Consider the following 15,882-nt stretch of genomic DNA (forward strand, 5'->3'; position numbering starts at 1 on the left):
CATGAAAAGGTGGGAGTTGTCTTACCAGCTCTGAGAGGCCAATTAAGAGAAAAAACTTTTGAAGTGATAATCAAGATAGCCCAGCACAGACAGTTTGATAAAAAGTGTGAGAATACTTACATGGGAGATAGAGTCAATATTTGTAATGGCTCAGCCATTCCCAGTCTCTATTCAAGCCTAAGTTGATTGTATCTAATTTACATATGAATTCAAGTTCAGCAGTTTCTCATTGGAGTCTGTTTTTGAAGCTTTTCTGTTGCAAAATTGCCACCCTCAGGTCTGTTACTGAGTGACCAGACAGGTTAAAGTGTTCTGCTACTGGTTTTTGAATGTTATGATTCTTGATGTCAGCTTTGTGTCTATTTATCCTTTTGCATAGAGCCGGAGTCGGCAACCTTTAAGAAGTGGTGTGCCGAGTCTTCATTTATTCACTCTAATTTAAGGTTTCATGTGCCAGTAATACATTTTAACGTTTTTAGAAGGTCTCTTTCTATAAGTCTATAATATATAGCTAAACTATTGTTGTATGTTAAGTAAATAAGGCTTTTAAAATGTTTAAGAAGCTTCATTTAAAATTAAATTAAAGTGCAGAGCCCCCTAGACTGTTGGCCAGGACCCGGAGAGTGAGAGTGCCACTGAAAATCAGCTCGCGTGCCGCCTTTGGCACCCATGCCATAAGTTGCCTGCTCCTGGCATGAAGACTGTCCGGTTTGGCCAATGTACATGGCAGAGGGGCATTGCTGGTACATGATGGCATATATCACATTGTTAGATGTGCATTTGAATGAGCCCCTGATGGCGTGGCTGATGTGATTAGGTCCTATGATGATGTCACTTGAATAGATATGCTGACAGAGTTGGCATTGGGCTTTGCTGCAAGGCTAGGTTCCTGGGTCAGTGTTTTTGTTCAGTGGTGTGTGGTTGCTGGTGAGTATTTGCTTCAGTGGGAGGTTGTCTGTAAGCGAGGACAGGTTTGTCTCCCAAGATGTGTGAGAGTGAGGGATCATCTTTCAGGATAGGTTGTAGATCTTTGATGATGCGCTGGAGAGGTTTTAGCCGGGGTGGAGGTGGAACAGCTGTCTGCTGAGTTTAACAGGGCCATTGCAAGAGCTCAGCATGGAGCTCTGCAATTGGGGGAAGCTTTGAAAGAGCGCTTTAATGGTCAGCCACAGCAGTGTTCTGTGCTGGAGTGTTTTCTGGGCCTGAAGGTTTGGCTGCTCTTAGCAATTGTGTAGTCCTTCCTGTACATTAATAACTATGATTGTGTGTTTTACTGAAGCTATCATGCAGTGCTTGCTGTACTTCTATAAACATGAGCCGGTGTTTTCTTGAACCTAGTTCTGTGGTGACACACATTTACAAGTACTGGTGCTTTGAGTACTGCTCTACATTCTACACTAATAAAGATGATTTTATTTTAAGAACATATTAATTTGAGTGGCAAAACCAGTGCAATAAAACCAATGTGGAAAACCACCAAGCCATTCAACCCAACTTTTAACAGAAATGAATCTATCCGTTTCAACGCACAAATGTAGCCCATTATGACTTACACATGCACAGATCTGTGAGAACCAAGGGTGGTTTATGTGAAGCTGTGGTTTTCCTTGCTGTCCCCCAGTGGGGAATGGTAGGGATAAGGACATAGCCCATGATGCCGCATGGCATTCTGGGAGATGTAGTAAGCTGCTTTCCATGGAGTTCTCTAAGGACTGCAAAGGCTGGGATTTCTGTAGGTCGGCCAGAGTCTGCACCATTTCAGTTTGCTACCTGAGAAGCCCCATTGTGTCCTGGTGCATCTCCATCTCCTTTTCCTGCTGGGATTCCTGGGCCTTTCTCCTGTCAGCTCAGTCCTTCTCCATGCTCTCTGCCATGTTGGCCTTTCAGACCCTTTGATCACGATCTGATGCAGCACTGGCTTGTAGGATCTCACTGAACATGTCCTTCCTAGTCCTTTCCTTTCTCCTCCTCATCAGGATCAGGCATGCAATGGCTGTGGAGGGGGTACCCCTCAAGGTTGCAGTGTCAGCAGCTGCTGATAAAAACAGGCAGATGTGTCATTGGATTTCCAGTCACAATGGAAAGGAAAGGATTAAGTTTCAAAACTCCCTTCCATTATTCTAATAAAAGTGTTTAATAAGATATGCTTATTGACACTTCAGTTTTGGAGTGACTCTGCACAGCACCACTCTGTCCCACTCAGGGCAAGGTGGGAGAAAGGAAGTCCAGTTCCATGAAACAATACAACGTTGGTCCCTATTCCATGGGTATGAGTATAGGGCAAGGGAACTGAATATTGGCACTATTTTCCACAAGCAGTGGTGATTTTAGCTGATATCTCACTCTCAAGAGTAACAAAGGCACAGAAGGCTCACCTTTCACTGGCATCCTGAAGCCCCACCCCCACCTCCCACCTATATGGCACTAGTTAGTTGATTGCAGTGATGCCAGCCAAACTCACTGTGGAGTGACATGGGAAAGCGTCCTACCACAGAGGAAGAAATAAGGCTGCCATCCCAAGAAACCTTTGGGGAAAGATTGCAGAGTACCTCTATGAATGTTTTCACCAAGATCTCTCAGGATACGAGGGACATTCCTCTGTACATAACAAAGCACCCCACATGGCCCTCCTCCCTCTCCCCATGCCTATCCCTGCAGAGGACTGAACAGCAGATACCAATTCTGCCTCCGTTGGTTGGTCTGCTACCTCTTCTGGTGCGAGTAAAACAATGACAAGTTGGTATTGTTGTCATGTTAACTGGATTATGGACCAGGTGCCATCTTTAAATTTAAGCATTGTAAGGGAAAATGCATGCACACAGAGGTCCCTTCCCCTTCATTGGGTTTGTCCAGGCTCGGCAGGCTGGACTGGCTAGCCTGTGGGGAATTCTTGAATGAGTTCAGGCTCATGCCATGGCTGGAACCTCCCCTTCCCCCCTGCATCTCTCCCCTCTTCCTCCTCCTCACTGTTCACAGCAGGAGTCTCTGACTTGGGCCCTTCCAAGGTATCCGCAGTGCTTTATGGGATGTTGTTGGGGTCTTCACCAAATATGGCATGCAGCTTGTTGTAAAAGTGGCAGGTCTTCGGCTCAACATCAGAATGATTGTTGTTCTCCCTGGCCTTGTGGTATGCTGTCACAGTTCCTTTGCTTTCACATGTCATTGCTGCTGATCCCTGTTGTACCCTTTGCCTGCATCCCCAGTGCAATCTTTTTGTAGCTATCTATGTTTCTGTGGCTAGTCCGTATCTGTGCTTGCAGAGCCTCTTCTTCCCACAGGCCCAGGAGATCCAGTACTTCCTGTCTATCCAGGCAGAAATGCATCTAATGTGTGGAGCCGTCTTGGTCAGTTGGGCCGTTGCACACAATGAGAGAGCTGCTAGGTGTGCTTGTCACAGTGGGGAATCAGGAAAAGGCATTTCAAAAATGTGCAGGCTGGTTTTTGGGGGACAGGGATTTGCTTCTGGTCTGCATGACTTTGGCAGTGCAGTTCACAATCGAGACAAAAACAATCACTGTTGCAGGGAATGCGGCATGGAGAACTGTTAGGGCTGATACAGGTCACACACTGTTTGCACTCTCACTCTGTCAGCCTCAGTAGGTTGACTATGGTTCAATGGCGTTTGGGGAGGTGGTTTTACTGTGTCATCGTAATAGGGTGCTTATGTTGGAGGGAGACGAATTTGAGTGTAGACACAGGCATAAAGAGGTCAACACAAGGAAACTTGTATCAACCTAACTTCATAGTGTAGACTAGGTCTTAGAAACTAAGTGGGTCCAGGGACTGTCCGTAAGCACCTTAAATGAGTCATGACTAGGCACTTTTACTATCAAACTACTATTTGGTAACTAACGTGAAATAAGATCGGGTCTCTGTCCAGTTTCTAGTGCACAAGTCTCTATATAATAGGCAGGCTTGTAGGCAGTCTGAGGGGCCAGTGACTCAAGTGGGTGGAGAATGTAGAGAGGGGACTTGGAGAGGACAGCGACATAAGAGTTGTAATAGACAAGGTGAGAGTTGATGAAGGCATGAATTGAGACTGGCACAGTCAAGGAAAAGATGTTGCTGAAGTAGTGATAGGAAATGTGGAGGGGGGAAGTTCAGGGTGAAGATTGATCCTGAGGTTGTGAACAATAGAAGCAAAAGGTCTCAGTTGAAGAAAGATATGGAGTGGCACCTGAAGATGCTCTTGTTGCCCAGGAGAAACGCATCTAAGCTATTAAGCTGATCATCTCAAAACTGGAAAGAACACAAATTCTAGGGCATGTCTGTGAGCGATGCATAATTGCGAAGTATTTTTACCCTCAGGTATTTGAACATTTCCTGTAACTCAAACCTGTGGCCCCCTTTCCATTGCAGATTGTCTGACTTCTTCCACACCACAAATTTTATTTTATTCTGCCTGATGTGTCCCCATTCTCTCATTCTCCAGCTGCCTCATACACCGACAGCTCTGATGATGAGACCTCCCCCCGGGACAAGCAGCAGAAGAACTCCAAAGGCAGCAGCGATTTCTGTGTGAAAAACATAAAGCAGGCAGAGTTTGGGCGCCGAGAGATTGAAATTGCTGAACAAGGTAAAAGAGGACAGGCTCCTCAAGTTTGATGCTGTTGTGATCTGGACTTCTCACCTGAACAGCTTTAAATCTTGAGTACCTCATACCTGCCCATCCTGCAGAGCTTATAATAAGGGCTTGTTAAAAGTGTTTTTCAGCAGCAAATTGGGTTTTTGACTAAAGGAACCTTTCCCAGAGAAGTGCCCGTTTTCTGCAAAACATTTTGATCTTTCTTCAAAAAAAATAAAAAAAAACCTTTAAACCCAAAATATTTCTGCCAAACGCAGAAATATTTCAGTGTGGATATTCTATCTTGGTGCCTCATGGGAGTTGTAGTTGTGTTTCTTCATATCTTTATCCTCCAGTATGGGCCAGCTTCCCCAGCCAGACTATACCTACCTCCCACAATACGCCCTTGATGCAACTGCCTTTCCTCACCATAAAGAGAGACCATGGTGCATGATGGGGAAATGGAGTCTGACCAGGAAACCCAGAGAATAAGAGCATGTGACACCAAAGAAGTGTTTCTGAATTAAAATATTTCAGTTTTTGGACAAAATATTTTTTCCCCCAAAAGTCTAATTTTTCCGTAGGAAAACTTTGACAAACTATTTTTTCATATTTATTGTAATTTTCCATGGAGCAGGGTATAAGTCCATTTTTTGACCAGTTCTAGTCATAACCTTTTATACTTAAGGGTTCAAGTAGACGACCTGAAACTTCTCTTTGCCCTGTTACAACAGAGCGACGTGATACACCTCCAACCAGGTGTAAATGGCAAGAGGCATTAGTGGCTAACACACAATAGGGAAATATTTGTGTCCTAAAATTTCTTAGGCTACCTTATCTCCTCTCTGTGCATCTCCTTACAGAGCTCCCCATCCTTTTCTTGGGAGGTTCAGTGTCCCACTGATTTCTTCTGGCACTGTTCCTTCTAATAAAAGTTAGGTTAGCCTATCGGAGAACAGAAAAAAACGTATCATGTGATCTAAGTGACCCACACTAGAGAAAATATTGAATATTCAAAGATCCATTATTACAAACAGAAGAAGATGGTTATCAAACAATTCACAAATAGACAAAGTTGTAAAAATCCTGATTAGTTCAGACAGCTTGTGAAAAGGGATCCAATTCAATTACTATATTGTTTGCAAGGATGAGAGAAGTCACAAATAGAGTGGGCTTATCTAAGTTCCAGCTCTCTAGATGGGTGCTGAAGGTGTAAGAACAACCCTGAAATTCTTACCCAGCCATAGCAGTAGTGCCAACTATTGGATTTTACCATGAGTCTTGTGATATTTGATTTTCTTCAAGCCTCAGCTCATTTAGAGAAGTGATTATGTGAAAATTTCAGCTTCCATTGGGGAGGGTGCAGTAAGTTTCTAGCTGTTCTGGTTTGCAGAGAAAAGCTTGAAAACATGACTAGGCTGCATTCTAAAGACGTAAACACCGGAAGACAAGTAAAAAGAATGTAAAATGTATTAATTTAAAAAATATCTTAATATTTTTAAGCCAATGTCATGATTATGGGGGCCTGACTCCTGGCTTTTGCGGGTTTGGGGTTGGCCGTACTGCACAGATTTATTACAGTAAATCTTAAATGCTGAGGCAGGGGAGGGCAGCGGTGCTGGCTGTCTGCTTCCTTGTGCTGACTCTTCTTTGCTTTTTAATAATAGATTTTTCTTTCCTTCCAGAGATGCCTGCACTTATGGCTTTAAGGAAGCGAGCTCAGGGAGAGAAGCCATTGGCTGGGGCCAAGATTGTGGGCTGCACACACATAACCGCACAGACTGCTGTAAGGCCCTGTTTTATTTGTTCAGTTCTTTTCCCTTTGCAGTGGGCATTTCAGCAAGAAGCCTCTTTAAATTCCACTGTAGGGTGTCTCCGTTGGTATACAAAGGACTTACTCCTAGGAAATAGTCTCCCTGAAATAGTTATCGTTACATAATGCCATGTTGGAGAAAAATAGATTTCCCAGAGATTGGATGAGTTGGGGGATAGCTGAGGGGATATGCCGCCAGTGGCTGATAGGTCCCCTGGCTGAGTCTGGCTGAGGATGGTAGTGACTGTAATGCTACCTACCGTTGGCTGCTTAGTGACCGGTGTGAGACGGGTTAGTGGGTCTTAGTCCAGTTCCCAGACAATGGCAGTCCACAGCCCCAATAACACCAACACAGTTGGCACTAATTCATACCCTTGTTGACAGTCCCAGCAGGGAGGCCAAAGAATGGATAGGCCACGAAGACTGAAACCTGTTCTCAGTCCTTCTGGGGCAGGAGCACATTGGCGGGGCACTGTCAGGGAAACTTGCACTCTCTTTGTCTGCGCTGCGGCTGCTCTTGGGGACAAAGAGAACTTTAGTCTCCAGAGATGTCAGTCCAGTACATTTCACCAAAATCGCTTTTTGAAAAGGAGAATGCCAACTTCTGTAAAGGTCTATTTAACAAGGATATATGTCTATCCGTATCTCGTCTTTTAAATGTGAGCAGTACATATGTGTGACTGTGAGCCATAGCTGTGAGTAATGATGATTAAGGAAAAAAAAATCTTAGAATAAAACAAGTGGGATCTAGTGACTATGGCAGGTGAAGGTACTGTGTGATTCAGGACTCACTGGTAGGGAATGAGCTCTAATGACTAGAACAGGGGGTTGGGATTTGGGGCTTTGCTATCTCTGGGTGAAATGGACTAGGCACATTGGAATTACTATTTTATTTTTGTATTCATTTGTTTTAAATGATGGGCTCTCTGATGCACTGTCTGTCTGTCTCTGTTCATACTGCACTGACTGCTCTGTCAGGGCTTGTCTACACAGAGCTGCATTAGTCTGCACTAAATTCCAGGGTGCACTAGCATGTTGTGAACTAACTGGCCCAACTGGCCACTGCTGACATGCACTAAAGTTCAGTAGTGCGCACAAGCGAACTCTTAGTGTATGCCAGCAACGGTCTAAGTGAGCCAGTTAGCACAACACAATAGTGAGCACTGGAATTTACACTCCTCTGATGTGGACTAATGCACTGTGTAGACAAACTCTCAGTGTTTAAAGAAACTAGAATGAGACTATTGAAATTTGTTTCACACTAATTACAGTGCCTGATATTTGGCTTCATGTAAAAGTATACTTGCACAAAGGCCTTCTAATTCAGTGCAACTCATGAAAACAACATCACTCATTACCTTCTGAGGCTGGGACTGGATGACAGGGGATGGATCACATGGTAATTGCCCAGTTCTGTTCATTTCCTTTGAAGCATCTGGCGTTGGCCACTGTCAGAAAACGGGATACTGGGCTAGATGGACGATTGGTCTGGCCCAATATGGCTGTTCTTATTTTCTTTGATCCAGGTACTGATGGAGACTCTTGGTGCCTTGGGTGCTCAATGCCGATGGGCTGCCTGCAACATCTATTCTACTCTCAATGAAGTGGCTGCTGCCCTGGCTGAAAGTGGTAAGGGATTTTGCCTTCTTCAGCATGCTTTAGAGAGATTCCTGTCAGCCTGCAAATATCGATACTTTAAAAGAGGACACTGCTCAAGTGTATTATGTTCTTTTTCAAATAGTTTTCCCTTCAATGTAAAATACACCTTTAGAAGCTTGAAATCTTTACAGTGTTTCTTTATTCATCTCCCTTCCACCTTTTATGTTCACATACATGTGTAGGCTGGTAAGTTATGAGGCCAGGTTGCATATGTTCATTTACTGTTTAGAGTTACTTAGAAAGCTGGACTGCTCACCCTGCTCTGTTCTTGCAGGATTGCTGGTGAGTATTAGCCATTCATATTGATTTAATCAAATATATCGCTTCTCAGAAGGAGAGAAAATTCTGTGGATTTGAGACGTAAGGAATGAAACTGGAAATCAAACTTTGGCCCAAGCAGCCTTGACAAGAAATGTGGCTTGTTTAGCATTAGAGGTTAAGATTTTCAAAGCAGTGCAGGGGATTGAACTACACATCTTCTAGTAATTTTAATGCATTTCAGTCCCCTGCTCTGATTTGAAAATCACAGCCAGAAATTTTGCTTCTCTGGAGTGTAAATGTACTTAACAGTTGATATCATCTGTTGCTAGCCCCCCCTGTAGTCTGTACAAGAATGCTGCCTGGGCAGCCTTTTGATATCTAAATGACTATTGCATATGCTGTAAATATTACTGTCCTTGCAAATGGCTTTCTGTACTATAGCTAGGAATTAAGAATTGGATCCCCCCCTCAAGATAGTATATTTGAAGACTGACGAGAACAACAATGAAAAGGTCTTGCAGGGGGGTGGGGGTCCCAACTCTTAGCTTTATGACTTTTTGAAAGCCCTTTCAAGACAGTCACTCTCCAGTAAGGCTCACTCCTACTTGCTGCCCATGGTACCGTGTCAGCACCTCTGCAACTAAAAGAGGCAAGAACCAGACGTCCACTAGAGCGAGCACTGCATCCAGCCAGATTCTGCCAATATGGGCACTCTCGTGGTGACAGGAAGCAGCTCGTCACCTTGACCATTCCACCTTTGCCAGGCTAGGGGAGCACTTAGGCGACACTTCCATAGATTGCATTAGTACTGAACTTTCTTCCTGTCTCTATCAGGGTTCCCTGTCTTTGCCTGGAAGGGAGAATCTGAAGATGACTTCTGGTGGTGTATCGATCGTTGCGTCAACGTTGAGGGATGGCAGCCTAATATGGTGGGTTTAAAACATGGTAGGATCTCAAACATCTGGCACGTGTAGTAGCAGTTCTAAAGGCTGATGTCTGAACTATAGCCTAGAGAGATGAAGGGTGGAGTAGGGGCCACAAAAGATTTGGAATTATAAAGTGTTTTTTTCCTATTAAACCTTGAATGTAGAGTTCGGTGTTTCTTCATCAACAGTTAATCATACTGCTTGCCACCTACGTAACACTTATCTTCAAAGTGCATTACAATTATGAACTGATCCTCACAACATGAGGAATTAACTCATCACTGTCTTACAAGTAGGGAATTGGAGGAAGTGGTTGACTCACTTGCATGGAGCCAGTCCAGTTCTTATCTATACAGGAAGGTTGCACCAGTTTTACTTAAGTCAGTTTTTAAACCAATGTAGTTAAACTGGTGCAAATCCCTGTAAAAGTGCTCTTACTTCACTTTGAGAAGTTTATTTCAGAATAAATTTTAAACCTGTTCCCAGAAAACTTAAGCTAAACTGCAAAAAACCGCTCAAAGCAAAAAAAGATTCCACGCAGCAGTTTGCACCAGTTTAACTAGATCATCTTAAATTCACACCTTAGGTTATACCAGGACAACTTTCCCATTTAGACAAGGCCTCAATTGCAGAGTCAGGGTTAAGACTCCAGAGACCTTGACAACTAGCCTGGGCTCATTGTATCAGATTGCAAAACAGTAAAAAGTGTAGCTTCTTGCTTTAATGGGTTGTGACATCTTTGCTCATAGGGCAATCACAGAACCCTGAACTTGGCAAATGGAATAGTTTTCAGTTCTCAGATGTTTTATTCCTACAACACTTGAGACTGGTCCTTGGCTCTGGAGCTCGCAATCTAACGGATGGTGGATATTGTGATGTATTTTATTGCTTAAGTTTTCTCATATTGAATTATTTGGGATGTACTCGTGTTTTCTTTTGTTAAGCACACCTCTGTTCACTTTATTTCATCCATCCGCTTTAGAAGGATTGAGGAATAGTCAGATAATCCATCCCCTCATCCATAAATCTGCATATGGAAAATTCAGTTAAAGAAATGATAAACGGCTTATGTTGGGGAATAAGCTCCCATCAGTAGTGACGGCAATCACTGAGGTGATGGTGTCAGAGAAACTGAAACCCTTCCTGCACCTGGCACGTATGTCTTATGATAGTTTGACTCAGCTTTTTGGTTCTGTGAAATATGTTAGGATGGCTGATGTCGTCTCAGAATTCCTTTTTGTGAGAATGGCATTGTGGATCTGCAGAGCTCTTTGAGGTGGTCCATGTGACAGAGTATATCCCCTGTGGGTGCTCCACCATAGGATATGCATGAGCTCATGCACTCGTGACTGGAAATTGTAAATAGCAGTTACCACACTTGCACAAAGTAGAGCTTTGTGCTCCCATGTGAAAGCACAGAAGGAGGTGCAGACCCAGTTCCCACCACTCCAGTTCCTTCTCGACTGCCTGCAGCTTGAGATAGCACTGTTGTGGTGTCCACTGTTTAGAACTTCCCACTTTCCTTACCCTTTATCATTTATGTTTTATTTTATTTATTTAGTTATTATTTTTGAGTTAATTTTTTCTTAGTTTTAGCACAGCTTGTTCATGAAGGGGTGGGGGTCCCCTCCTACAAACTTCTTGCATTAGTGCTTTTGCCATTTCCCTGTGTTATGCCTAAAACCCCACAGTTCAAGTCCTGCCAGATCTGCCGTTTCCACATAGTGACAGGCTTTCTCGTTGTCTCCGAGACACATCCTGTCAAAGCGTAAATCCGCCTGGGGTTCAAAGGCAGGTCTCATAAAGATAGAGAGGCTAGGTTGAAGCTCCTGTTAGTAGAACACTCCCTAAATCCAATGGGGTCTGCTTCCTCCTCCCCCACCGTACATTGACCTCAGTCTCTCAGGCTGCTCCGGTGGCTTCCAGAGCCTTCTAGGTAGTTCCAGAGATAAAGTCCTCTAAAACGATGAAGTCCCTCTTGTTAGGGGGCTTATTCCTTCACCCTCTCACTTCCCTGGTCCTTCTCGCATGAATAGAGAGCAACCATACCCAAAGTCCAAAGGCACAAACAATTTGATGTTTATTGGGATGAACTTCCAGCAAGCATGATTCCAGTTTCCTTCCTCAGTGTCCCCCTTCCCAGCTCTGACACCAGAGAACCTTGCCTGTGTCCCTGTCCCTGTTCCCATCCACCCTTTAGCAAGACATGATTTTAATTCCCCCATCCCTGGTCCCTGTTCCCATTCTCTTCCCCCACCCCCTTTCCTGTTTGACTGCAGACTATATAGTAAAACCTGAGTTTTGCTTAGTTAGACCTTAACCAATCATTTTACTGAAATTTAACTAACTAATCCTAACATATTGTGACATGGTTATTTAACCAATTATATCCCACCACCTTCATTGGTTTACACCCAACAAAATTAATTATACAGCAGACAGAAACAATTACAGAACCAGACAGAGACCATGCAAATAAACATACAAAACAATACAGAAATGAGGATTTCACAACTACATCTATACAGACATAAGGGATTTCCAGCTGTGTCTATTGATAAGTGAGTTCTTGCCAGACAGGATGCTATCAAAATAAGTTTCCTTTTACATCTTTAGGCTCTTTCCTTTCTCTGGAGGTGATAGATCGGATCACCTTCATAACAGCCTCAGATTGCCTTATTTCAATGTGACTAGTTTGGAATGTGAGGATATGACCATGCACTTCCAGCTTATGGCTGCCTAACTTCATCTTAGCTGAAGGCCTTAGCCTGTCACAGTAAGAGAAGGCCATTACACAGACAGTGATTTTGATTCTTTCTTTTATACCTCTATAACTAGCTAAGTGATAAGAATACACCTAAATTCTTAAAAGCATAGGCCTTTGCAGACAGGCCTGAATATCTATATCCTAACACCTCTCATCTACCAAACTCTAGAAAGAGGGGTAGGTCACCTTATAGTGCTGACTCTCGGGAGACCTCGCATCCCATAATGGGATTGCAACATGGCCTTTCATTCACCCTTATGCCAGGCATTACATAATCGTACCTGCTTCCAGGGCTGACACTACCTTTGGTGAAGTCGTCCTCCAAACTGTCTTGGATTTATCTCCTCAGCACCCACCTCCACATTCAGATACTGCTTGGGAGTCTCCTACAGTGGAGCAGGAGGAGAGGTTACTTACCTGCACAGTGAGTTCTTCAAGATGTTTTGTCCCTTCGGGCACTCCACGTCCCATCCTCCTTCCCTTCAGCAGTCTTCAGCTTCGTGGTTGCAAAGGAATTGGAGTGGCAGCGAGTCTGCCCCTCCTTATATGTCCTCACATGGGAGCATGAGATGCTGCCCTGTGTCAGCATAGACCCGTGGACACTGCTGTTCACAAACTCCAGTCAAGAGTGTACCAACTCTGTTCTGTGCATGAAGCAAAGTGAAATAAGTCATCTGAGGACAGACATGTGAAGGGGGAATAGCTGCTAAATAGAAAGGGTACAGCAAATTGATCTGGGGGAGATTTGGGAATTACTATTTTAAAAAGAACCTTCTAGTCTGACAAGCAGCTGCAATGAGAGATTAACAGGATTCCAGGTTTGCATTGTTGGAGGCATAAAATGCAAATCAAAGGAGAAGGTATTTCTATGTAGGCGATGGATTAGATCTCTGCTGGGATAGTGGATGCAGCAATTGTCTGTGCCAGAGGATATAAATGTCCCTTTTGAAGAGAGAGCAGAGTGAAGATGCAGAGAGGTTTCTGTTACTGTGTTTTGGCCCCTCAGAGTTCTCTGAGCCAAGCTGAGCGCACTAAAATCAGGAGGGGGTTGATAAAGTGCAACTGTACTGACAGTCTGATCTAACAAAAAGTCTGGCATTGACTGCAAGTAGCAGCAAAAAGGCAAGCTGGGGCTTATGTGCAAAAAGGTTGATTTGCATGGAAAGCGCCCCCAGTGTGGTCATGCAGGTGAAGGTTGGTTTGCTAAAATGATAGCTAGGAAGGATTCTAATGAAACAACATAAGGATAATGTGTGAGGAAACTAAAGGAAAATCAGCATGTGGTGGATCTTGCTCGTAGAGCACTTTGTGTACATTCTGCTATCTGAAGGTGACCATCTGTTGAGGCATTCCAGGGACTCATTCTCTAGTCTCAGTGTCCTCTTACCTTATACTCTCCGAGGAAGGAGAAATTTGCCAGAGCACAGAATTCTGCCCTGTTTATGCATTTTCACAAGAGGACTCTCTGCCCTATCAATTAAATGAGGATTAATGAAACCAAGAGATTCAGTAGCTGTGTGTACCCCTAGTGAAATATGGGTAGCTTGAAAGGAATCAAGAGTATTTCACTCTCATGTCAGTTTCTTCATTCCATTAGATCTCTAGATTTTAAATGAAAGGTTAATCTGAGCACAGATCTGAGAGTCAGGAACTCCTTAGTTCTGATCTGGGCATTGCCACCACTCGGTGTGGATTTGGCAAGTCATTTAGCTGCTCATTGCCTCAGTTTCCCCATATGTAGAATGGAGATGATATCTGTTCACATGGGAGTTTGTTTTCTTGTAAAGCATTTGGAAGAGGAAAAGGAGATGGTGTTGATTACTATTATTTAATAGTTTGTGACGCGCTGACAGTGTGCTACTCTTTACAAACATTCAGAAAGGAACAGTTGGTCCCTGCTCTGAGGAGCTCATGATCAAGGAGGAGAGAGAGATTATGGGAATGTGCTCCAATGATAATCAGCACTTCTAATTTCCAAATCACTATATAAACAACTAACGATGGCAGAATTGTGGTTCAATACACACACCGCAAACCATGTTATCACAGAAGGAAAACTTCGATGGATATTGCCAAGTACTCGTCTGATATTCCATTGTGTGGTGTGTCTGTAAAAGCTGGGAGTGAATTTTGAGTTTGGAATGGAGCTAAAAAGAACAGAGCAGTGTTTAGCAATTGTTTGATTCTGTACAGAGTAGCACCGATAAACAAGTGGGCACGGCCCAGAGCCAGTAGAGGGCGCCAGGAGCCAGACTTTCACGCCCTCAGCACATCATCTGCTGTTCACTGAAACCTGCTTTGTGTTCCTTCTGGGATCTGGCCGCTGTCTCCTGCTCTAGGGGGATAACTCATTATGTGCTGTGCTGGGGATGTCACTTCAGCTACCTACCTGGAGCTAGCCAAGGGGAGTGGAGGAGTTAAAGAGGTGAAAATTTTATCTGTAGTGATTTTTTTTTCAGCCTTTTAACTAGATCCCAGTGTGGGGGAGGGAACTTTGTGAAATCCTGTGCAATATAAACCTGGAAATAAAAGGCTCTTTCCTGAAAACCCTTTAGGATGGTCACAGCTCTATATTCCAGCCAGGTATAGTCTACCCAGCAATATCACAGAAGGGACTAGACACCTGAGTGCAGCTGCATATCGTGAGACTCAAGCAAAGCAGAATTTTCTGATAACAATGTGCTGAAGCGCTCTGTATTGCCTGGCTGTTGGGATGCAGAGATGGTAGTGACTGACATGCTGTATGTAACATGGAGCACTCAGCACGTAGAGTAGCAGGGTCCTGTGCGCTAGTGGAACATAATGGATTCCTTAGAGACCTCAACATACCAGTCCAGAATTGTGTGCAGAGCTCTCCATCCTTTTGGTGGATGTTAGGATTAGCTGAGAGGACGTAATTGGAAGTGGTGAGGATTGGGGCCATTGTATTTGGAAGGGGACCGAAAAGAGGGATCTACCACTTGAGAATCTCTATTAGGTGGCCTTTTCTAATCCTTTCTGTGGGTCTTCAGTCAGTACACATCAGGGACCATGAACCCTGGTCCTTAGGGCTTTTTGGCTCTAGCAGGGTCCATCCTGCCACCCAGAGACCTGATAACTGTTGTCAGAATAGGAGCTGAGCTCAGACACAGCCCTGGGGGATGACTGCCAGAACACTGGGGGAGTCTGATTGGTCCACAGCACCTATTTAAACCCAGCACAGGAACAGAAAGTTGTCCGTGCAATTAGGATCCAAGTTGTTCTGCATTGTATGTCTTGTGTTTCATGCTCCCCTGGCTTTACTTCCTGGTATCTTGTACTGACTTGACTTTGGTTATTGATCTGTGGTTCTGCTCTCAAGTTTGTCTCCTTCTTCTGATCTCCTGCTACCTGATCCTGCCTGCCCCCCGACTCTTGACTCTGTTTCCTCTCCGGCCTATTTCTGACTCTGATCTCCTGGAGTCAGATTCAGCCTGACTCCTACTTTGACCAGTAGGTCACACCACCCCTTTCCTGGCCACGACAGCAGGCAATGATTATAATCACATCGTGTTAGATAACATTTTTGGCTGAAAATCCTTGCTCTATCTTGCAGATACTATTGTATGCCTCAGAAAATTCTAAAAATAAAATGAACTAGTGTCAAGGAGTATCTGGACATTCACACTAGTAGTTTATTGTAGCCTGTGCTACATCTTTATTACTGATTACATGTACTTAGTAACTGCCTAGTAATGACATTTTCATGTGCTACCTTACGTTGAGTTTATATAACACTGGCAATGGGTGGATTGGAACTGTGCTTCCAAACTTCAGTACTGTGGCTTCTCTACAGATATTTTAAAATTTAGTGGCTGCCCACTACCAGATACCTTCTTTTTTTTAACCAACTCAGGAAACTAGAAGAATTCAG

General features: G+C 43.9%; 1 protein-coding gene across 3 annotated transcripts in view; it reads left to right on the forward strand.

Annotated features, from left to right (window-relative positions):
* The window catches only part of AHCYL2 (adenosylhomocysteinase like 2), a 223,705-nt gene that overhangs the window by 181,202 nt on the left and 26,621 nt on the right, over nucleotides 1–15,882 (forward strand). For all 3 annotated transcript variants that reach the window (XM_075063578.1, XM_032780940.2, XM_032780941.2), the window contains exons 3-6: nucleotides 4,433–4,576; nucleotides 6,250–6,350; nucleotides 7,904–8,006; nucleotides 9,132–9,226. In XM_075063578.1, coding sequence (XP_074919679.1) covers nucleotides 4,433–4,576; nucleotides 6,250–6,350; nucleotides 7,904–8,006; nucleotides 9,132–9,226 — 443 coding nt within the window. The remainder of the gene's footprint in view (nucleotides 1–4,432; nucleotides 4,577–6,249; nucleotides 6,351–7,903; nucleotides 8,007–9,131; nucleotides 9,227–15,882) is intronic.

This window comes from Chelonoidis abingdonii, chromosome 1, assembly GCF_003597395.2.
Source record: "Chelonoidis abingdonii isolate Lonesome George chromosome 1, CheloAbing_2.0, whole genome shotgun sequence".
NCBI lineage: Eukaryota > Metazoa > Chordata > Testudines > Testudinidae > Chelonoidis > Chelonoidis abingdonii.